This window comes from Ixodes scapularis, unplaced genomic scaffold (assembly GCF_016920785.2).
Source record: "Ixodes scapularis isolate PalLabHiFi unplaced genomic scaffold, ASM1692078v2 PGA_scaffold3__209_contigs__length_174095766, whole genome shotgun sequence".
Lineage (NCBI taxonomy): Eukaryota > Metazoa > Arthropoda > Arachnida > Ixodida > Ixodidae > Ixodes > Ixodes scapularis.
The window spans coordinates 169,843,458-169,868,214 of NW_024609868.1; the positions used below are offsets into that span (position 1 = coordinate 169,843,458).

Genomic DNA, 24,757 nt, shown 5'->3' on the forward strand with positions numbered 1-24,757 from the left:
GTAGTTGAACTACGTCCAAGTCTGGTTGAACCTGATTGACCAGATTTTCATTCGCCTCTTCCTCTGACGCTATTTCAACCGCTTCCTCAAAATCTTTAGGCCGATGCGACAGCACCAGCCGGCGAACAGGATCACGAAGCCCCTGTACAAACTGTGAACACAACTGTTCCCTGATCATCTCTCGAGCAATTTTTGCTCTCTGTTCATCCTTACCTACCGTACTACCTTCCCATTTCCTACGCAGTGTATCCGAACCAAGCGCCTGTATACGCGTGGCGAACGTGCGAACGTCTTTATCATGCTTTTGAGAAGCCTCTGCGAAACGCTTTAGCTTTATGTTGAGCGGCTCGGTGTCATATCTCGCCGTGAGGGCGCCCCTGAGCGCATCGAACGTTTTCGCTTCCTTAGCCTTTTCATCTCGCCAAACAAAGTCGTATGCGCCCCCCGAGACGCGGCACCTCGCCACTCCAAGCTTATGTTTGTCCTCCCACGCTCCCATCAACGCAACCTGCTCAACGGTATCCAAGAAATCGTGGACGTTAACTCCCTTTCCATCCCCGGAGAATACTGGAACCATAGTATTCAGAGCCAGCACACTGGGTCAAATCGCGACTTCCTGCTCTAGGCTCATCCCGCACCAAAATGCTCACGATCCCGTCTCCAGCCTGCTCTCTCCTTAGACGGGGGTGTTTCTGTCGCGTCAAATCCCGAAGGAGTTAGGATCCCACCGCTGCCACCAATGTAAAGTTTCGATGCGAAACTGAGTTGACGGGGTTCCTCCCTCGGTGGAGAGCAAGCAGGAGACAGGAAATACTTTTAACAATTTAATACTGCTGGCTGAAATGGTCGCCGTCGTCGGGTCGCTTACTGAGGGGGCTGTTGCACAGGTCGACGGGCTGCGTCGTTCTTGGGTGGCTCGTTGGCTCCTCGTGGTCCGCCGGTTGGTATAGTCGGTTGCAAGCTAAGAAAAAAACGGAAATGCCTATCAGAGGAAAATGTAATCCTACGCCGAGAAACGCCAGCCAATCGTTTTCATGACGTCACGTATCCGTGGACCAATCGCGATCCCTTTGAAAAAAAAAAAAAAAAAAAGATCAACATGGCTGCTGGCTTTAGCAACGCGACGCTAGTTTCTCGTGACAATTATTCTGCTTTTCTGCACCGTGTTTTACATGCCCGAGGTTACGCCAAGAAATCTTAATGGTATCGGCTTGCGTTTGCAGCAGTTTTTGCGCGACAACGTGAGAATCCAGCGACGCTATCGCCAACGAAAATTTCGAAGCGGTCGCGAGGCTTAGCACTGCTGAGAGGTATGTTAGACGGTATGTTAGACAGTATCTTGGACAGAAAATGAATTGGGAACACGGTACATTGGACATGACTTTCTTTCTTTACTAAACAGCTATTTCGTTGACAAAAACGTATTCTAACTTCTTTAAATGTCCTGAATGAAGTGACCCCGTAAGTGATGACGTCACAACTTGGCGTCTGGGTCCAAACAAACCGTTGCTAGGGGCGTTGCTATGGACTAATGCATGGAGACTCCACACGAGGCTAGAGTTTCGCTTATAAGTAAGTAAATAATTTTTTGTAATCAACCTAACTTCTTGATATCTAATTATGAAGGTGTTCTTGTCATCTCAGCGTCATATTGCAACGATGAAAGCCATTTCTGAAGTGTTCCACTCCACTTTGCTTTGGTAGCAGACGACACGATAGATTTGCTGGCCTCTGTTGCAGCGGGCGTCTTCATTGAATTGCGTCGGTAAACGAGCAACACAAGCAAGTGCATCGCCCTGACCGCAGAGGCTTCCGCAATGTGCGTTTTTTTCTGTGAAGAACCCAGCTTAGTTCAGAGGGGCGAAAATTCCGTAAAATAAAACCACGTCATGCAGATCAGTTACGACGACGACCTGAAGTGCATTACCGGCGTAGTGCAGGCCAGCATAAGAAACAAATCGTACGCCATCAAGATAAGTCGTTTGTTATTATTATTATTGAGGTTGTCAGGTTATTAAAATATTGCAGGTCTGTCGCAATTTCGCAATTTTTTTTTTTTTGTATAGATTAAATATAGTGGATGTGCCCTTTCGGTGAAGATCTCCATCGAACCGCGATGAGAGTACAATCTGTAATAAACTCACCTTATGTTTTTTATCCAGTTCTTTCGCGTTTTGGGGTTTTGCGGAAATCTGAAGAAACTGCAAGAATCTTTCTCCACGCGATGGTTAGAATCAGATACGAAGCACCCTCCCATAGCGCGAGTCCGCAAACAAAATTTGGGATCTCTACCGATCGCCTGAAGTGCTTTTCTCACGGGTGCATTGCGATCTTTTAGCAGCCGATCATCTCGATCGACGCCAGGACTTTCGATAAACCCTATTTTGCATCGCACCCCACTATGAACTCTTATAAGTGTCTGAAACTCATTATATTTCAAACAAATGCAATATCAGAATATCGTCTTGATTCACCCGATTCAGACGCCGGCGCCGGCTTGGCCGGCGGGTGTGTGGCAGACGGCATTCTTCTTGCATTTGTCGTCTGCTGCAGGCATCTTGAGGACCGGAAGTTGCAGTCGTAAATATTTCAGAAACAAGCGATTCTTGGCACACTTCTGTAGCAACATATATGACATTCAAGCTTTCTATACCTGTAATTTTTAGAAGTTTAAATCCTACTCCCGATTTTTGAGCGGTCGGGTTTTTGTAGCGAAACCTAGCCACATGTATTTGTCCATAACAACGACCCTAGCAACGGTTTGTTTGGACCCCTGACGTCACACTTACGGAGTCAATTAAATAAATATTGTAGTAGTTTAAGACACGTTTCCTGGAGGAAGAAAAAGCAACGTTGCTAGCGAACTACTTTCTCGACGGCGGAGGCACTTCAGATGGCCGCAATGCGCTTGTGGGTGGAGCTAAAAGATTGTTCTCAGGTTGCATCCGACTATTAGCCCCGATGGATGGATGGATGGATGGATGAATACGGCTGAGCCCTTTGGATCGGGCGGTAGCTTACGCCACCTAGCCATTTTGTTTTACCATTTAAGCTTAGAATATTTAAATGTGAAATCTATATTCACTCCGCAGTGCAAAGAAAGTGAGGCTATGAAACCCCCCTTGCCATCAGTGATTAAGAAAATACCTAGTTTTCTCTCGATTTCTGCCACCATTCACTTAATCTTTGCTTGGTAATCTCTACAGTCTTGAAATCCACTCTCCCTTCGCTGTCTCTAAAACCCAATGACTTTATTAAATCTATGTTGTCTTCAGTAGGCATAGGGTGAAGCCCTTTACAGTAGAGTATCAAGTGCTCAGCCGTCTCGTCCTCCTCTCCACAAGCAGTGCACACTGTATCAATTTCCTGGTACTTCACTCTGTATGTTCTGGTTCGCAGAACACCCGTTCTTGCCTCAAACAGCAATGAGCTTCCCCTAGAATTGTCATAAATGCTTTCTTTGGCAATAACTCTTTTGTTTAATCTATAGCTTTCCAGAGCAGTCTTTGTCTGCATTCCCTCTAGCCACCGATCTCTTTCTGTGGCCTTAACTTTCTTCTTAACTGAGACTTGCTCTTCCGTATCTTCGCTATAGCCCAAAAACCTTCCTCTTAATTTCCTAGTGCGCTGTCTCCACTTTGTGTCTACACTCCTCATGTATAAATAGCTGAAAACCTTTCGTGCCCATTGCTCCCCATCCATTAGCCTCAACCTATCCTCAAATTCTACCTTGCTCACCGCTTCCCTGCTCTCAAATGATGCCCATCCCATGTCTCCTTGTACTCCCTGGTTTGGCGTTTTGCAATGCGCCCCCAAAGCCAGTCTACCTACTCCGCGCTGTTTTATTTCTAGTTTCGCATGCACTTCGGATTTCATGCATAGCACTGCATTTCCAAAAGTCAAGCCAGGCACCATGACCCCTTTCCAAATCTCTCTCACCACCTCATACCTGTTGTAATTCCAAAGTGCTCTATTTTTCATTACAGCTGCATTTCTGTTGCCCTTACCTATTATATACTTTTCATGGTCTCTGAGATATTCTGCACCATCACATATCCATACTCCTAGATACTTGTATTTACTAGCTCTCTCAACTGTAATATTCTGTATCTTCAGCCTCTCAACTTCATCCTCGTTAAAAATCATGACTGCCGATTTTTCGCTACTGAATTCTAAACCTAATTCCTCTCCTTCCCTACCACAGATGCTCATTAATTCCTGCAACTCTGTCCTGTTGTTAGCCATTAGTACAATATCATCCGCATACATCAATCCCGGTAAGGATTGCTGAATTTTTTGGCCTAGCTTACTGTAAGAAAGGTTGAACCCAAGCCCACTCTTCTCTAGTCTATCCTCCAATCCTCTCAGATACAACATAAACAGCAAAGGCGATAACGGGCACCCCTGCCTAAGGCCTCGTCTTATCTCTATTTTCCCTGTCGCCATTCCTTCCCATGTTATAATCACCTTGTTATCTTTGTAAATGTTCCTTAATAGTGCTGTTAGTCCTTCATCTAGGTTTAAGTTCTCCATTATGTCCCACAGGTTTCTTTGGTTCACATTGTCATAGGCACCCTTGATATCCAGAAATGCCAGCCAGAGCTGTCTGTTTTCTTTTTGCGCTATTTCTATACACTGTGTTAGAGAAAATAAGTTGTCCTCCAACCTTCTTTGTTTTCGAAACCCGTTCTGTAACTCGCCCAGTATGCCCTCGCAATCTACCCATTCCTCCAGTCTGTTCTTTATAATCTGCATTACCAACCTGTAAATAACCGGTGTCACGGTTATAGGACGATAATTCCTAATATCAGACTTATCTCCCTTTCCCTTATATATCATACTCATCCTACTAAGCCTCCATTCATCTGGAATATTTCCTTTTGTTATCATGGTACTCACTACCTCCCTTAGTTTTGCCTTAGATTTAGGACCCAAATTCTTCACCAGCTTGATAGGGATACCATCTGTGCCTGTCGACGTGCCACTAGGGACTCTTCGTTCCGCCTTTTCCCATTCTCTTTGTCCAAAATCCGCGATGTCACAAACTGGACTGCTACTTCCTTCGGTTCTCCTATCTTCCACATGTACCCGTTCCCGAAATTTCTCCTCCATCACTGCTCCTATATATTGTATCGCATCATCTCCCTCTAATTGATCTCCCTGATGCGAGAGTATAAACCTCTGTCTAGCTTGCGTTGTTTCACCGAGTGAGTTCAAGTGCTCCCAAAACTTCTTGGCAGCATTTCTATCTTTCTTACTTACATTACTCATCCATTCCTCACCCTTTCTCTGAATTTTCGCATTGATCAAACTGGATGCCTCTCGGCGACATGTTACAAAATTGTCCCATTTTCTCTTTACTTCCGTTTCGGACTCCCCACTACGCTTGGAATACCTGTGTTCTCTAGAGGCTTCCTGACGTTTTTGTATCGCTTGCTTCACTTCTTTGTCCCACCAACTTTTTGGTCTATGTCCTTGCTTCCCCTTTCGTTTACTCTTAACTTTGTCTAGTTCTAGAGAAAAAAGCCTAGTTAGGCTCTCATAGGTCCAATCTGTATGCCGTTGCCCTGAAACTGCTGCCTCTATTCTTTCAACAACTATTTCCAACTCTTTGTCGCTGCAGAAAGTTTGCTTTGAATTATGTTGTCTAGTTTCAGCATTTACTTCTCTGGCAAAATTCAGCTTAATACGTTTGTGATCACTACCAAGACTTTTGGAACCTTCTTCATCTATTTTCATTACTTGTAACTTACCATATATTTTGTGTGACATGAGTACGTAATCTATAGTTGAATGCAGATTGCCAGTTTCCCAAGTTATGTGCCCGTCACACTTCTGACTGGTATTACATAAAACTAAGTCATGTTTTTCCACCAGTTCTAGTAATATGCTTCCAGTTGAGTCCGTATACCCATCCAGACCCTCAATATGGGCATTCATGTCTCCCATAATAATTATTTCGGAGCCTTCCCCTAGTTCACTAATGTCTCTTGATATGCAATCAATCATTTTTCTGTTTTCCTCTTTAGCACCTGTCCCTGTCCATAAGTAAACCACTCCAAGGACTGTTGATTCCCCAGCGACTTTTCCTTTCAGCCACAAATGTTCGGCGCACTCCTTTCTGATCCTTTGAAAGTTCATATTCTTCTTAATGAATGCTCCAATTCCACCTCCCTTCCTCGTTCCCTCCATTCTGTTGCATTCTTCCCACACATAGTCAGGGTTGCAAGGTGGCTGCTCCATGTCTCTGAGATGTGTTTCCACAAACCCATACACCATTAAATCCTCCTTTCTTAGTTGCTCCTCTACCTCTTCCCATTTTAACCTATTTCTACCACCCTGCATGTTAATATATCCAATGTCTGATTGTGCTGATTTTTTATACCTGTTCTTACGTTTTCTCCTCTTTTTAACCCTGGGTGCCTCTCCTGACTTTGTTGGGTTTTCAGTTACTTCAGTGCCCCCAGGGCCCTCGGTCCCCCCGAGAAGTTTAGGTGACGCCCTCTTACGCCCAGGCGGGGAACTAGCTAACTGACGTCACCAAAGGAACGGTTGTTGAGTCTGCCGCGTCTACCGTGTTGTTGTTTGGTGTGCACAGTGCACTTGGTCTCTTTTCTTCATGCGTTGCTAAAACGAAGTTCGAGTATTTGTTTCTTGTTTTATGCGTTGAACAATCTTCGCTACCTGTATGAACGGAAATTGAGTCGAGGAGTTCCGGTTTCACTCATGGACGACGACGGACGCAGCAGTGATCGGGTGTCGGGTAAGCAAGCTCGCTCTTCGTTCTCCGCTTCGCGCGGTACGCCGTCTGAAAATGCTTGGTGTGGTGTAGTTTTGTAGCGGCTGTAAGCCAGGCGAGTAACCGGCGCTTTTTTTATTGTTCTTTTGCAGTCGCGCTGCCGGTGAGCAGTATTAATCGATACATTGACAAGGCGTGCGAGACCAGTCGCTGCCTCAACGAGGCCGAAGATGTGTACTACGCAGGCCACGTTGTCGAGTGCGCGGTATCAACGATCTTCGGGAGCCGTGCTACATTCCTGGCGTTCGTCCTGCAGACCACTGCAATCGCTGGTGCCCCGCACGAAGTGAAAATCACCATCTGCAGGTCGGAGGTGGACCAAGCCAGCTGTTCGTGCAAGGCAGGGTATGCTCCGTTTAGGGCCGTGCCGAGTTGTCAGCTACGAGCACAACTTTTTCCTTGGTTATGAAATCATCGCAGGGAAGTCGTTTGGGTGCGGTTCGCACACATCGAGCAACGGACTGAGTATGCTCGTCGCTTCGCCTGGTCGCGTCACCCGAACCATCGCTCACATGCGGTTTATAGTGCCAGCTGTCTCGGGCGAAAAAGTTCAAGCCGCCGCCGATACGTGCGTTCCATTTGATGCGTCGTGTAAACAGGCGTTTCTTCGCTCGTGCACCCGAACAATTTCAGCGTTTCTAGGTTGCGCTGATTGCGTCGATAAATCAGACGCTCAAAATGTTTCGTTCGTGCGACAGAAGAATTTCGGCAAGATTAGACCACGCTAATTGCCACAATAGATCTGCCTAACCACTTCCGTAGTTGTGGCAGCTTGTGATACAGTGGAAAATTTGGTTGTCACATCTTTTAAAGTCCACTTTTTTAGACGTGCCTTCTGTTATTGTCTTACAGCAACTTCAAATGCAAGCACATCGTAGCAGTCTTGCTGCACATCAATGCAGCAAGAGAGTTCGACCAACTCTCATCAACTGACCAGCCCCAGAAATGGGGAAAAGCCCAGAAGGAGCGAGTCATGGAGAAGTATGAGCCACGGAAGATGGTTGACCTGCCCTGTGCAAACAAGGTATGATAATAAGTTTGGCACTTTTTCACTTTCAAAAGAGCAAGCGTGTCATGACCCGGCAGTTGGCGTGGGTCGCTACAGGAAGTTTAGACGTCGGTTCTCCCACGGGGCATAGGCCCAAGGGACGCGGGGGACAAAGACAAACACTGAGGTGAACTGGATAATAAACACATTCATTTCCAAAATATTAATTAGAACAAAGCACACAAGAACGCTACACAGGAATTTAATCGGAGGGCAGATAATACGGCATCACTAACGGGTACAGAGGCTTCACTAGTAAAGGGCAAGGTACAAACTTGCAATAAAATGATGGAGACAGTACTGCACAATGGACCAGTCCAGCATGACGCGGCTTGCGAGGAGGAGCCGAAGTTCCTCAGACTTTCCTCGTTGTGGTGTGGTGCTGCTCCACGTACGGCAAGTGAAGTTGCGGGGACGTCACACTGGGGCAATCAAGCAGGGGAAGAACTCGCAGGGCTGGCACTGGAAGGTTAGCCACTCGGTGTCGAAACTGAGTCCTCACTGCTGCGGTGTGACATCCGGAGCCGAAAAGTCTAGCGGCTAGTTGCCGCAAGTTCTCCTAGGCGATTCATTGGACGCCACGTCGCTCTGTAGCAGTACAACAGAGGAAGAACTCGCAGGGCTGGCACACAGAGATCAGCCACTCGGTGCCGAAATCGAGTCCCCTTCAGTGCCGTAACGCCCGCGGGGCAGCATCTGGAGTCCAAGGGTCAGATGACTGCTGGCTACCAGTTCTCCACATCGACTGGCGCGCCGTTGAACACAAAGTGGTGTGCACAGCTCGTTGAAACCCAACATCACCAAAATAAAGCCTGCGCGTTCCCTCCATTTCAACGAAACAACCATCACACCATCCCACAAGCATCACAAAAACACACCTAACAGCTTCAAATTATTCCTGAATTCGGAGGATTAGGTCTTGGTAACCCGATGTCAGACAGCCGGAGCTTCTAGCAGAAAACCTTGCACTTCAAAGGCCAAGGGGCCAAAGAAGTGTCACAAATGTGCCCTCGCCGAGGGTGAGGCATAGGCCCCCGCAATAACGACCCCGCCGACTACCGCCTTAGAAATCATTCGGAGAATTGCCGTGTCACACTAACCGTTGCCTGGCTCTCTCTTTGAAGTTCAGGTAGGTTTTTTGCGGCGATGTTTCTTGATGAACGAGTGGTTTGGGTACACCAACAGTGACACCGATTGTTTCACAGCATCTTCGTGACAAAATTGCAATTTTATTCCTTACAGATATTGGCCCACTGCTCTAGCTAATCATTTTTCCGGTTGTTTCAGGTTTCATGCACTAAAAGCGCCCTCTTAACTTTTTTTTGATCAAGCAAATATAGCTTCGAGAGAACACGTCCAAGCGAAGCATTTGCCTGCTGTGGAGAAATCAATCAATATTGTAACCTCTATTCGGAATGCGCATCCTGATCTTTGACATCGCTTTGTACTGTTTTTAAGGTAACTCTGAAGGAGACTCCGCAGTTGCAAGGGAACATCCTCGAGAGACTCCTGAAGAATGTTCCTCATCGATCTGCAGCGAAAATGCACTCGGAAACGGCAGTGGAAACAGGTATGCAGATGCACATGACTGATTTCCAGTACAGTAGTACACCGTATAATAATGGTTTGCAATACAACTATTTCAGTTGCACTACGAAAACTTTCAGGCAGTCAAAATGAATCATCAGTCCTTTGAATGTGTCATTCTGGATGCCCTTCGTTGGTTTAGCATGTAATTCCCCAAGTTTACCTTTTAACCATGCTTAACTGGAGACATGGCAGTTTAATGTGTCAATACAGCACAGCTTGCCGGTACTCCAAATTCTTGTGTTATGAGTCTGATGCTGATTCCTTTCAGTTTTCGTGCATATGGCTCTTATTTCGGTGTGCACTCCTGTCAACCGCTTCTCTGGGAGGTGCAGTAGTTGCATGGTCTTAAATGCTTCTGTCGCAGCAAAGCCACTAGGCACCATACTTGAGTGGCAGGTTACTTTTTTGCTGTCTAAAGGTCCACATAGCTGAATTTGACATGCTTAATTTGAATATGGTTCTGATGCTCAAACACATCGTGCTCACCAGAGCAGGCTTTGAGCAGCAAAAGGCAGTAGTTACTGGGAGTAGCTTAACAGTATTAGGAATGGAATTGAATCAAAAGCCGCGTTTACATGAATGCGACTTAGTCGCATCGAATCTAGGTGTCGCATTCAATGCGGTCATGTAAATGGCATAATGCACAAAGAAAGCGCATCGCATTCAAGCCGCCAGAGAGAGGTGGGTCGAGATGGCGAGTGCACATTCATTCAGCCCATGTAAACGGAGGTTGCATCGCATTTTGGAACGGGGAGGATTATGGGAAGGCGCTCGCTGCGGGAGCGAGTGAACAGCTGAGAACATGGCGGCGGCCAACCCCGTCGGCGGCGCGGAGAGCGGTCATGTATAGTCGCCCGCAATTTTTTCCCCGAGAACAAACGCAAGCTTTTATTTCCATCATAAATAAGCGGAATATAGCGGATTTGCTCAGTGAGGGCGGCCCCCGTCCAAGCCTTGCGAAGTACGACTTGCGCGTCCGAAGGGGTCCCAAAGGCTTTGGCGCAAGCCCGAACGACACCGAGAGCTCCGAGCACTGTGGAGCACTCATGGTAGCGCAGAACGAGCAGCTCCTACCTCGGTGCCGTTCCTGGCTGCGCAGGAGCCTTTCGGACTCGGGGTCCGGTCGCGATCGGCGAGGTCTGGCGCGGTGAAGCGCGGAGGCTTCCTCAAAGCGTGCGCACACACGTCGCCTCTGGTCCAGAGTGACCCGGCGGCCCGGCCTGGAGCCATAAACGCTTGGGTTTTGATGTTTCTTCCGCTCGTAACTTCTTCCACAGCACCGAAGTCAGAGGGCACAATCTTTAGTTCACTGAATGCGTCAAAAGACCTCCGAGGCATCCACGAGCGATGCACCGGAAAACGTGTAGCGGCTGGTTCCGGAAGTGCATAACTTCGAGCTTCGACACGGCCTGATGCCACCTTCGTGTAGGGCTTGGTGCGCATTCATGTAAACGTTGCCGCGTCGGCTTCGTTTGACGAACGAGTGGAGTCAATACGTTGAACGCGCTTTCATGTAAACGAGGCTAAAGTAACAATGCTGGCAGGTTGGTTTATAACTTTGAAAAAAAACTTATACGGCACACAAAGATGCAGACACCAGAAAATAGAAGCAGACAGGACGAGTACTTGTCCTATTAGCAACGTGGTTAGCTTAGGGTGCCTTCATGTGCGCTTCGCATAGAGTGATGCCAACTGCCTGTTTCCCTCTCCGACACCCTCTTCCACCGCCATTTTCTTCCTCTCATTGTTTCTCCGTGCGCCGGAAAGTGGCCTTTGTGTCTATCAATCCTTCCATCCAAGGGCGGAAATGCTAATCCTCCCTCCGTGGGTTCCACAACGCTGCTCCGAACTTGTGAGATAAGGTGCTTGTTTCCGGGAGGGTTATAAGCCCCACGGATTATCGCCGAGGAACAAAATGGCTGCTGGTTTGTCGGCGAATGGTATTACAAAGGGTGGCATCACCCTAGCAAAGCGCACATGAAGACTCCCCAGGTTAGCTGCCACCGGGTAGCTACTGCTCCTTATGCACCCTCACTGGGGATTCCAAGATAGGTCTTTGGCTCAGTAGTGGCGACGACACTGAAAGTGGAGCAGGCCACGGCAGGCCTCTCGCTTGGCAAGTATGTTGTCCCTCCTTTGCTTTCAACTGCACCGGTTATGTGAATCTCCTCTCATTCAATGATTTGTTCAAAGAGAAGCAGGGAAAGACTGATTACCGTATATGTGGTGGCTAGAAATGATGGAACTTTGCGACCGGTGCCACTCGGGTGCATAGATCAAAGCTGGGCCTACTACTTGGTCGCTGCTCGTATATGCTGCATACTTTTACACCACATGTAAACATCCCAGCATGCTGTTTTAACGAGGGCCTTTTAGCTATGAGAGAAATGGGAGTGAACAGGTGGCGACCAAGTAGTAGCCCTAGCTTTGATCTGCACACACTAGTGGCACCAATGGGCCTTTTTCACATACCGACAGCACCAGGTGGTGGCTGCACAAACTAAAAATCGAGGAAGTGACCTACCTATGCTACCAATCGATAATGGGAGCTACGCTACCAGTTTCTTCGCTCTCTGAACTGTGGCGTGTGCCCAATGCGACTTTAAAGAAGGGCATCCGTGGCGTCCACCTAAACGTCGTGTTTTTCTTTCCATCCGCTTTCTTTTTTTGTGTGACACAATTATATATATGCTGCAATTACCTGTTCTACTCGCTGATCCACAGCCTCCTTCTGAATTTCCTAGATCTTTGGTGCCGACTTCCGCCGCTTGGCGTCGGGCGCTCGCGCGTGTACAGAACGCTTCTCGGAAAAAGTCTATTGCACAGTCGCATCGTTTCCAGCCACCACATCTGCAGTCATCAGTCTCTTGCCGCTTCTCTCTTAACAGAGTATGTGACGTTATGAGATCCACGAAGCCAATGCAGCTGGAAATAAAGGGGGAAAAACTCATCCGCTGAGCAAGAGACCTGCTGTGGTTTGCTCAGCTTTCAGTGTCGTCGCCACCACTGCGCCGAAGGCCCGTCTTGGAACCTCCAGTTGAGGCGCGTAAAGGGTAGTAGCCACCCTGTGGTTGCACTGACGTAATCTTCGAAGTATTCTCTCTCCCATTCAACAAAGTTTGAATCCCAGCTCACAGAATCAGTGGATGTGCTCAGCATAGCATAAAGCCTTAGTTTGTTTCTCACTAATATGCATATTGCTTCTGGTTTGCGCAATATTTTGAAGTGGGTCATGTTTTATTGCTAACATTACTGTGTTGTTGTGCAGCTGTGGAAGCTACCTGGGACCTGGACGCTTCACCAAAGCCTGCTTCCAGGGATCTAACCCTTCTGGGTTCCTTGGATGAGCTGAGGGAACTCGCTGGAAACCGCAACGTTGGGCTACCGCTGGAGGAGGTGCTTCGGCACCTACAGGAGAGCCAAAGTAGAAAAGACATTGACGACATAGAGAGGGCAACGCGGGATCAGGCAAAATCCAGCCTCTGGATGCGCCACAGAGTGGGTATGATAACTGCGTCCGTCGCATACAGCGTATATACGCGAGTGAAAACACTCAGAACGAGGATGGGTCCGCATGACCCGAGACCCCTGTTAAGAAAGATCCTAAGGCAAACGAATGTCCGAACGGCTGCAATGCGTCGGGGCAGTGATCTAGAAGGCCCTGGGAAGAAGTGCTATGAGGAGAAGCACTCTCAGCATGAGGACTTGGTTGTGAGAGGGTGCGGGTTGTTTGTCATGGAGGGACGGCCCTACATTGGTGCAAGTCCAGATGGACTGGTAGAGTGCAAGTGTTGCGCCAACCGAGTGCTCGAAGTAAAATGCCCAGAGATAATGAAAAAGTTTTTGCAAGAGAACGTAGAGAAGGGCACGGACAACACTCCTTTAAAGCTGAAGCGCACAAGCCCGCACTTTTGCCAAGTGCAGGTGCAGATGGGGCTGACAGGAGTAAAGCATGGAGACCTGTTTGTCTACATCAGTGACGAAGAGTATGAATGCATCTCTGTAGACTTTGATGAAGAATTCTTCAGGGATGTAGTTGAGAGGTCCACATATTTTTTTGAGAAGTATGTGCTGCCACAGATGGTTTGCGTGGTCTAAGGGGAATTTTCTCACTTTAACTCATTCCTTAGAATTAATACAATGATTTTATTTTTTCATTTGTTAAATACTGTAAACGACACAATTGTCGCGAATCTCCTACAATTTGCAAAAAATAGGCCCCACGAATAATTCCGGTAAAATGTAAACACAGTGGAATCTATCGAGATCCCACCGTGTTGCAAAAATTAGAACCCGCGAATTATTCCAAAACTTCAGCTTTGACCTAAATTGCGAAATATTGAGCCCGCAAGAAATCGGTCGTTTACAGTACTTATCAGGATTAATTGTTAATGTTTGTGACCTAAAAACACGATGTGGATTTTTATCATTTTTAAAATATGCTAATATTTAGAGCAAAGCTAAGCCAATTCTTGCAGATACTCTCACATTGAAAAGCCATGGACATCATAATCATATTGTTTATTAAGAAAAGAATGCAGCAACAACTTGGGGACAGGAATTATTCTTGGTAAGATAACATTGCACGGTCTTGTTAAGACATTTTGGAGCAATAAGTTTGTTTAATATGTATAGCTTGAACAAAGTTGAAATTTTTGTTCAGTAGCATTTCAGAACTAATCTTTCTGGTTGTTATTTGTAATCTGTTTCATATTTCCCCTCATTGCCATCTTACAGTGTCATTAAAAACAAACATAAAACAGCAAATGCTTTTTTCCTAATTACAGCAGCCAAAAATGCTACAAATGGAAGTTACAGTAAAACCTCATTATAACAAAGTTGAAGGAGTGGTCGTAATTATTTCGTTATAACCATTAGTTCGTTATAGCCAATGTCCATTTCTTCCCACTATTAGCAAGCAAGGGGAATTATGATTATTTGTTATATCCATTAGTTTGTTATATCCCATTTGGTTATAACGAGGTTTTACTGTACAATGATTGAAAAGAAACGCACACATAGCACGCAACGGCTGTGTATCTAAACCTGTGTTGGACTCGTGCATCATCAACAGCTCTACTGGAACAAAAATTTGTTCTCGCTGAATAATGGCTTCGATAAGTTCACTATGCCAGAGATTACAGTGAAGATCTTGTCAATATACGGAAGAAGATCCAGATCAAACCGATGTCGTAGAATTCGAAAGAGCTTCATTCGTTGAATTGCCCTTTCCACGTGTACTCGAGCACTGGCTATCGACTGATTAGCCCTGGCTTCCTCTGCAGTGAGCTGCTTCTCCATTAGGAACGGAGGCCTTATCATCTTTACATTTTTTTCCCGGCACAGCTCATTAATTAGAAATCCTTTGTCAACCATGACACTGTCAATGTGTGGAATGCATTTGTCAAGGATCTGCGACTCCTTTGTTATGAACGTGTCGGATGCTTTTCCGCCATACGCTGGGCTAACATAACTAATTAAGCCACCCGGCGTTTCACTCACCAGGACCTTGGCCGTGTACGTCCATTTGTAATGACTGTATGTCAGTAACCTTGACACAAGGTCTTTGGGCCGCTCAATTTCAATTTCTGTACAGTCGAGTACCATCCTAGTTTCTTTGTACTGCCAGAAATATGTGGTGAGACAACTTACCACAGCTTCTTTCTCGGGCCAGAAAACGGCATGCTCTAGGATGCTTGCAAGAACTACTACGGATTCTTTAAACATGTTGGAGGCTGTGGTCCGGTGAATACCAAATTGCACTCCCAACAGGGAAAACGTAATGTTATGGTAAAGCTTCATGAATGTGAGCAGCACAACATCGTCGTCACCTAAGCAGAAGCTACGGGATGACCGAAGAGTGCGGGCTTCTGTATATAGTTCCGTAATATTGTGGAACAACTCAAATGAGCAAATTCCAGAGAGCACGAGCAACCCGTTTTCATCCACTACTTTGGAGATTGTGATCAGTTGGTTATCACGGAAGGGACTACTGGTGGTGTCAACTTGCACCCCAGTTTCCTGTCGGAACTTGTCAAGCTCCGCATCGACCACTTCAAACAAAAGAAAACGAATTCCGAGTGTAAATCTCAATTCAATCATTCATACAAATGAAAATAAATCTCCAATGATATACTTCCTACCTTCACAAGTTGGGACGTGGTTGTCGAGACCCATGTCGGGGATCGGCGAGGCGTTGGCATTTGTTGCAGTCGAGGCTTCAACTGGTTCAGGCGTGGGTAGCATCCGAATCACTGATAGCGGAAAAGAAATTGTGACATCCGCAGTTGCATGCCAATAGATTTACATCACTCAAGCAATGCTATGATAGGCTCAAGCAAAGTTAGAAGTTGCGTGTTTTAACTTTTTTTATGGTATCCCCACTTTCCAAACATATACACGTTAGAAAAGCTGTTTTTTGAGCAGCACGCTAAACAGATTTCTCAGCTACAAATAGAGAACCACAGGTAACTTATCCCATGTACAGCTGCAAGCAAACAATGGAAACAAGATATCCTAATTACTTTAAGGATACTAATTACTTCAAGGTTCAACCCAACTTCTTTCACCTTTGTGCCAAGTCCTTTGAGTTCTTCTGCGTTTGTGTAAAGAGTGTTTCCACTTTCTTTTTGGTTCGTGGGGGCAGCGAAACACTATATAAATACAAACTTCTGTGGAATAAAAATCAGCTGTGTTTGAGACTGTGTTGTGTTGTCCTTCGTCTTTTCCCTTGTCTCGGGGGTGTTGTCTTAAATTATGTTAAATCTTCCCCAGCTCGTTTGCACCCCAACTTTTTGTTTACTTCGTTGTGTCTCTACCTGCTCATTATATCTGTCTACACTGCTTACAGTTGACTTTTGCTGGATTTAGATAGTGCTTCACTGGAATTCTTTAGTGATATTGGGGGCTCATTAATATCGGCCCTTGCCTGATGCACAACAAAACCAATGTGAGGTAGCGTGTTAGGCACATTACTTTTTTTTCGAAGATTTAATCTTTATGGGCAATAAAACATTGATTTTAAGAGAAAAAACAAAGTGGCAAAGCCTAAGCAGAAAAATTTCGTACGTAAACTGTCACCCTCCATGGGTTCCACGCCTTGTGCTGCTACTCCCGAGACATCTTCCACTAGACAGCTGTCACCGTTCTCCGTGCTTTCCCGTGTTATCAGGGGATCCAACTGTATGGAGATGGAAGGCTGTGGAAGCTGGTGAGGATGTGCAGCATTGTGTCTTTCACCTGAAAAGAACAATTTCATTGTGCACTGGCTTAATAAACAAGAATGGAAAAAGGGCAGTGCAGTCAAGCAAAATGTTCACTAAGTATCTGGAGTGAAATTGCTCTGTACCTACACAGAACTCGTAGGAATTCGACTGTTTTCTGGTTGCCATAAAATTGTTTTTTTTTTTTAGAAAAAAGTTTGTTTATGTCTACTAACTGGGTCACAGTTCATTCGTGATGCAGCTGCATTTGCGTAGACTTCCTCTGTCACGTAGGTCTTTGGGCATCTGCGAGCGAGCGAGTGCTTGCCGAGCGGCGCGCGGGAGTCAGTATCGCGAGCTGACTCGCCGCTGGCCTAAAGGCGGTAGACGTAAATGCTATCTGGAATGCCAGTGAGACAGGGATCTAATATTTTTACGCTATTTTTTGTAACTAGGGACAGAGTTCGAAACACTTACGCCGCCGTTTCTCCGGCCCCTCACACGATCGCATTCTGTCCTGGGGACGCACGGGGAGGTTCGCCGATGGAATCGCCTCCGCCGATAATTTCCGGCACTTGTAACCTGTTTATAAGAGACAAATAAACAAATACGTTCATGCTGTGTACGGAGACGTGTCGGTATCGATCTTACCTAGTACCTTATACACGGGGTAGACGAAATCCCTCTCTTGGAAGTGTTTGCTGCACACAAGGGCATACTTTGGCGCTGGCTTTCCCATTCTTAACTTAATCAGCCACGCTTTCTTCAATCTCGACGGCTTCGGGTACAGGTGAAAGCTGATACCTGGTTCTTTTCTGGATTTGCATTGTGGCACCGAACAGAATGCCACCATAGCTGAGACCGTGCGAGCGTGGACCAAACCGTAGACAGGTACGACTCGGGTCGCCTCTGTCGCCGCGTTCCTTTGCTTACGTCACAATACATTTCATCTAATCAGGGCGCGGCGACCGCAGCGCCGCTCGCGCTCGTTCACGGGGCTAATAGCTCGGGGGTGGCTCGAGAGGATTCCCTCGTCTGTCATGGGCAGGTCCAGGGCTGGCAGCTCTCGGGCATGTTACGGGCTAGCGGCAGCTGTGGATCAGCTCGCTGGTAGCGTCAGCCGAATGCAGCTAACGGAGTTCCCGGTTGGGCCGATTGGGGCGCCGCGTCGCTGGCTTCTCTCTCGTACGTCCACCCAAAGAGCAGATTCGTTGGTCTAGCCAACAGTCTCACGCCAGACTGTTTCGCCGCTGTACTTTTGAGCGCTGGCGTCGTGAATAGGATCTTCGCTACCAAAACCGAAGCACTCTGGGCTCTTCCGACCAATCACCAACCTTCAGTGTGAGGGCAAACGACCGTTTTTGTCTTCTCTTTTTGCTTGAGCTCGTCACTCCGAGCTTTCAAACCGTTCCGCGCGTGTTGAAATCGAAAGTGTAGATTTCACGGAGTACGGAGCTGCGCGTCTGCGCTCAGAAAATGGTTAGAGGGATCAGAGACGTCTCTAGTTTGACAGAGATTCTGCCGAGTGGGTTGCGTGCCTCATGACGGCGTATTACGGAGTCTACTGTGCGGCCAAGTGGAGTAACAGTTCTTCAAAATAACTCGGAGTGCTTATTCTTCCGGTTTCCAACAAACGGCGGGTGAGCTTTTATGTCAAACTTTTTTGTCAACGTTCGAAACTGGAAGCATTGAAATATATGATCTCTCAATCTTTCCATTACAGCATCGAAATGGATTGCGTATGCAAAGCGCCAGGACTTTGGAAGCCTGCCGGTGAGCAAGCTGCGTCCGTGTCGTCTGTGCAGCAAGCACGCCGGTGCAACCGCGTTTGCAAAATGTAGGAAGATTCGTTTGCGGAAAAACACGTGCCTCACCGTTCTTGTTACGAATCCGTTGCTGCAAGGACTGGTTCCTCCAAGTGAGTTGCTGTCAGAGTCTTTAGTTAATTTGGCAGCTTCTAGGATAGAGTACCTAAAAGCGCCCACAATCAGTCACTCCAGAAGATTTTTTTTTTCTTCTTTGCGTTGCCAATTAGGGAGTTTGTTTATGGTTTATTTATCGTTTATTCTTATGGAGCTCGCCTGCAACCCTGCGTTAATTAAATTAAAATGCAAGCCTGCTTTATATCGGAGTTGATTAGTTTGTTTGGGTATTCAGCATTTTTGTTTGTAGGAGTTGTTTATAGACGCATTTAGGTAATTCGATTATAAGTGCTGTTCTGTTAGTTTGTACATTAAAGTGGTTAATTTGGTTTTTACATATTTGATAACGTTTACTGCTAACTACAGTTCTTGGTTCCGCTCAAGGGGCGGTGGACTGCCGACGGAGTTTGTAACGTGCTTGGAATACTGCAACTAATTTGAATGGTGTTCAATAAAATATACATTTCAATGAACGTGCTGTTTTTGTTTTATTGCACTGGTAATTAATATCTCGCGAAGCGCATTTGTTGTGAAGTGTAGCGCGCGCGGCTCGTCTGCTCGACCGGTGCCGCGCTGGCCGCTGGCAGCGGCCAGCGCGACACCGATCGAGCAAACGAGGAAAACAAACCGAAAAAAAAAATAATAATAATACAAAAAGGAGCGGGAGGGAGAGAGAGAGAGAGAGAGAGCAGAGAGAGGGGGAGGAGGAAGGCCGGAGGGCGCCTGCCGCGCCTGCGCACGCCAACGACATTGGTGGCGCCATCTGGCGGTCTCCCGATATTTGATTTGATTTTATTTTATTCACGATATCAGAGGCACTCCTCCTACAAATGCCCGCCCTGTTTTAAAAAAGTTTTGGCCCATCTGACTGACTGACTGATTTACTTTTTTCAGTCTCACGCCCTACTTTCTGCCACTTGCGACTTGTGGCGCTAGTTTCTCCTTACCACGGTGGAGGCTACAGCTGCACTCGGCTGGTAGCGTTCTCGGGCAACCGCCGTCCAAGGCAGGCAGCGTTTTTGGGGGTCGCTCGTCCGTTCGTGCTCGGGACCAAGTGCCCGCTCCCGCGTGCCACCCGTCCGTCTTCCCTTTTTTTCCCTTGCCCTCGCCTGCCGCGGTCACGCTCACTCTCGCCCTGTTTGAGCCCCTCTCCACCGGCGACCCTGATGACGTCACCGCCGTTCGCCGTGACGACACATTTCGCCACTTCAACCCGCCGAGACCTGTTCTCAAGGTCGACCCCGCGCCGCCATCGGCCCGCACCCCCGCGATGCGGCTCCTTACAATGTCGTGCAAGCACGCACACTTAAAAGGAAAATGAAGACACGTGTACCTTCAATATTTTATTTTACAATTGGATTAGGCTTGAGGCAATCTTGACAAAGTCATAACTAGGGATGCCGCGAACCACCCTAGGTTCGATATCGAAAGGTTTCGATATTTTCGAACCGAATTGAGGTTCGAAATCGAAATATATCGATATTTTCAACAGTACTGAGGTTCGAATTCGAAACGTTCGCAACTTTCAAACACCATAGAGTTTCGCAATCAAAAAGTTCGAAGCTTTTACGGTTTCTTAAAATTCGGATTCGATTGTTTTGAATATTTCTTTACTTGTTATTTGAGAAATTCGAAGATTTCCAACTGTTCTAACTTGAAATTCGAGAGATTCGAAAATTTAAAACTTCTTAGGATCTAAAGTTAGAAAACTGCGAACATTTGAACTTCTTTGAATCTGAATTTCGAAAATTTGAAGATTTCGAATTTCTTAGATTTGAATTTCGAAACATTCGAACGTTTCAAATTTTTATAGACATAAAGTTCGATAAATTTGAAGATTTCGAATTTATTTCTGTACAAAGCTCTAAAGTTCGAAGGTTTCAATTTTCTCTTAAGGCTAAACTCGAAAAGAACTTAGAAGGTTTCGAATTTCCTTAAAGTCCAAGTGCGCAAAGTTCGAAGTCGGGTTTTCATGTTCCTCCACAGTTTCAGTTTCAAATATTGTTTTCACGCCTCAGTGGTTTTCATAAAATCAGGTTTAGAAAAATTCGGCTGTGATATTTAGCACATGGTTGAATTTATTGAATTTAGACTGTGCGAAGTTGGTCAGGCAATTAAATGAGACGACGAGTGTCCCGGATGTACTGGAATATTTGCCAGTGCAGAGCGACGTGTGACCATAGAACAGTGATTGTGACCGCCAGCCCGGGGGGGAGGGGGGGGGGGTGAATTAACGTGCATCACGCAGTAGTGATCACATGAACGCAATGCTTAACGATACAGTCGATACTCATCCAGTATGAAACGGCCAGGGGAAGGCAAAAGATTGAGGCTCAGAAAAGCTTGAAGCGATCTGGCAAACTGCCTCCCTACCCCCTTGCACGCTGATAGTAATCCGATCGAACGCCGCCCGAGTGACGCTGGCATATAGTAATATTAGTTTGTACGTGATGCAAAACCATGATGGAATGAACTTTGAAAGAAAAATTGTACGAAGAAAAAAAAACGAGAGGAGAACGTCTCAAACTCAGCTAGCTCAGGACAACGTCGAGTTTGAGACGTTGTCCTGTCTCTTTTTTTCTGTCTTCTTACACTTTTTCTTTCAAATTTCATATCCAGTCTCAGGATTTTGCATCACGATCAACATACACCAGCTCGCCTGCACCTTGGCAATTTTTCAGTTTGTAATTGCTCTAGATTCTTATTTTCCGGGACGGAAGAAACGCCGAGCAAAACGCACAGAAGCCGACACAACTCGAGGTCGAGGAGCGTTCTACCATACCAGTGACGTCAGAAAAGTAAAAACTGGGGACAAGGAAAAAAAAAGAAGGGGGGGGGGATTTTGGATTGTTAAAGAAAACAATACGAGCTTATTTTAATCTGAAATTATTTATGCATATGTATAGCTACCGTCGTCCTACACAGCATAAAAGATCGCGTAGGTGGTCGTTGTTAGAAACTCGTCACTACTCGTCACATGCTCAGTGGTTCGGAAGTTCAAAGCTATGTCTTTGCAACCTATATAACTATGCCAATTATAATAATAATAAAAAAAAAATTAAATATAACAATAAATGCGGGAATAAAAAGCTGGCGAGAAAAAAGAAACAATCAAGAATCCGCCGGAGGTGTTGTATTCTTGCAGATTCAGAGGCCCAGAACTACGAAACAAGTTTCTCCTACCAAAATGTGTACAGGCTAAAAGAAACACGTTCCAAAAACGTAAAACGACAAAAAAAAAGATTTCTTTTTAATGACGTGCTGAACTTGAACAGTATTACAAACCTCCCCCATGCGTTAATTTATTCCTCAACGTGAAAAAACAATAAATACATCATTTTGTATTCTGCAGATGGCAATAATATGTACTGTCTGTGGTGTTAATTTAAATGCGAGACGAAAACAATTATCGAGTTTAGGGCATAATCGCCCGCAGATACATGTTTGGACATTTCTTCGAAACTCATTTTGAACAGCAATATTCTTACCTAAAGACGACACTTACCTAGGCTATACATAGATAAGTCTTAAAACGTTTAACATCTGTACCATACAGAGCTTCGGCTATAACGTGCTTCAAATATGGAACGAACGACAATTGTCAAAAACCCGTCGTCCTTGCTTGCTCCTTCGGGAATTTATTTCTTTAAAACCAAGCATGTCAGATAATTGAAATAAACGGCATTGTCTTTCGCAAGGAATGCGGCAACGCATGTCGAAATTTGAGAAGAGAAATTACGAATGTACATCGTACGGCTTGAATCCAAATGAAACCGCCCGCCCGTCTTTCGAAGGTTGACGAACTTGAAACTTTTACCCTAAAAGTTCGAAGTTCTTCGAACTTTTGACTTTTCAGGAATCGAAAGTTCGAAAATTTTCGAATTCTTTAGATAAATAAATTCGAAAGTTCTTTGATAGGATGGATGCTTGGGCGAGTTGTTGAACCATACTTGACGGTGACAGCGCAGGGAAATTAAACCAACCTCACACCAGACACTCAGGAAGACAAGCGCGTATGCTTGTCTTCCTGAGTGTCTGGTTTGAGATTGGTTTTCTCTGCGCTGTCACCGTCAAGTTCGAAAGTTCGAAAATGATCGAATTTCTTAGAGTAGGGAGTTCAAAAGTTCGAAAAGCTTCAACCATTTTAGTGGAAGAAATTCGAAAGTTCGAAAATCATCGATTTTTTAGTCTATCAAGTTCGAAAGTTTGACAAGCATCCAATTTCACAGCGTAATAAGTTCGAGAAGGATAGAACTTTTTAGCGTAAAAAGTTCGAAGGTTCGAAAAACATCGCGTTTCTGAACGTGTAAAGTTCAAAATTTCTAAAAGCGTCGAACTTCTTAGTTTAACAAGTTCGGAAATTCGATTTCCGTCGAATTTCTCGATATGTAAAGTTCAAAGGTTTGAAATATTTCGAACCGCTTGAAACGATCATCGAACCTTCGGTTCGAAAGAAGTTCGCGGCATCCCTAGTCATAACTCATAACCTGTACTGACGCTTGTGTGCCGAAGAAATCACTTAAATAGACCCCGCTAGTATTCGTACCCGTGGCGACGCCTCGAAAAGGCGGGAAGACCTATTTTCCGTGACGTTCAAGCGTAACATCATAGTAGGCTCGTAAAGGCCGGTTCACACATCTGCGTTCCGATCTAGAGGAACGACAGAAACGACACGAACGACATGACACCGGGACCACCGTGACACATGATCGCTTGATAAAGCTGCTCTTTGCCATCTCTGTCACGTTCTGTTATACGAACAGAATCGTCCCGGTGTGATGTCGTTCGTGTTGTTTCTGTCGCTCGGAACGCAGATGTGTGAACCGGGCTTGAGGTAATAGACCGACCCACCGCCAGTTTCGCTACGCCTCCTCCGGCGCAATGCATTACGGGAAGAGTAGCCTTTCCGCATGAGGGTCAACGCCGCTGTAGGCTTGCGAGTGTCGATCACGAGCCGTCTCGTGCACTACCACTGCCTCCTGTGAAGTACAACTATATATATGGCTGCGTCACGCACGCTCCAGACGGTTGGTGAGGGTAAAAATAGTTGGCCGTAAATATGCGGAAGGGCGCCAATCAGTCAACGTATGTGAGGAAAAGTTGGAGAGGAAATGTAGAGCGGTGTGCAGATCATAGCTCATGGGAAACAGCGACGCCCGCAATCTAGCTGGTAGTTGTGTCTCTTTCAGGACTCATATGAGTCACACAGGTCTCTTGCGTCGCCGCGAAGCGGCGGCGCGATTAAGTTCGCGTTTCACGGCTACCACAATTGTCATTGTGGTAGCCGTGAGAGTGTGTGAGATCGGTCTATTGGTCAAAGCGAACGGCGAGCTCTGGTTTTCATTTTTTGTCGGGAGGTGTTTACAGATATTCCGTTTTCCTGGTTGATAACAAGAAACTATTGATATGTCGGCCTGAAATGTTCACTACAGTACACACGAATGAGCACTGTTGAGCACTATATAAATAGGATTACGCTTCCAGCGAGAGCTCCAGCACGTAGAATCGGTCAGCTGCCCAATGGCAAAGAAGACGAAGTAGGCGATAGATCTCCGCCAGCTCCAACTCTACACACTACAACAATGTAAATACCTTGTTCATCGACTCTTAAAGACTACCGGGCCGACAGGTTAACCTCTACATCACTACCTTTTTCGGAAAACTTGCAAGACGAGAATGCAAAACATCAGTTTTGGTATTTTGCGTGTATTGCTGGGCACAAAATAAGCCTTACATAATTCTACAAAAAAAAAAAAGAAAAGCGGTATACGAGGCCACTACCGCGTCAAGAAACACTCCTTTAGAAAAAGTTTGGAACGATTATGCATCTCGCAAGCTTCGAGTGTGCACGCAGCCAAGAGCACGACAGAAAGCAACAATTACGTCCGGCCGTCTGGCTGTCGAGTGCCGAGCCTCAGCGTCATAGGGCACGTTCCTTACGTAAACAAATAGCCGCTAGACAGGCCGAGCACGCGCCCGTACAGCCAAACATATCAAAAAGAACGCCTCGCCGCACGCACCACTCCAGCAACGTAAGCGCAGAGCGCACTGCGTACAAAGAGTGAGGAGCATTTGCGCTTGCGCCACCTGCGCCCTGCCCGTAGCGGACACCACCGTAGTGCGCTGCGAACATGCGAAGAACGCGAGACGCCAAGAAGCCGCGTCGATGAAAGAGAGAGAAAGAGAAATGTCGTCT

General features: G+C 46.2%; 2 protein-coding genes across 2 annotated transcripts; one reads left to right on the forward strand and one right to left on the reverse strand.

The window, feature by feature from the left end:
* Window positions 1–6,570: 6,570 nt before the first annotated feature.
* On the forward strand, window positions 6,571–14,435 carry LOC115318650. Its single transcript, XM_040214829.3, has 5 exons — window positions 6,571–6,763; window positions 6,892–7,144; window positions 7,652–7,823; window positions 9,306–9,417; window positions 12,706–14,435. Exons 1-5 carry the CDS (start codon window positions 6,727–6,729, stop codon window positions 13,533–13,535), a joined length of 1,404 nt encoding a protein of 467 aa, XP_040070763.1. The 5' UTR covers window positions 6,571–6,726; the 3' UTR covers window positions 13,536–14,435.
* LOC115318114 lies at window positions 14,300–15,648 on the reverse strand. The gene is made up of 2 exons (XM_029977826.4): window positions 15,581–15,648; window positions 14,300–15,490 (listed from the first exon to the last, which is right to left on the reverse strand). Exons 1-2 carry the CDS (start codon window positions 15,612–15,614, stop codon window positions 14,514–14,516), a joined length of 1,011 nt encoding a protein of 336 aa, XP_029833686.3. The 5' UTR covers window positions 15,615–15,648; the 3' UTR covers window positions 14,300–14,513.
* Window positions 15,649–24,757: the final 9,109 nt, after the last annotated feature.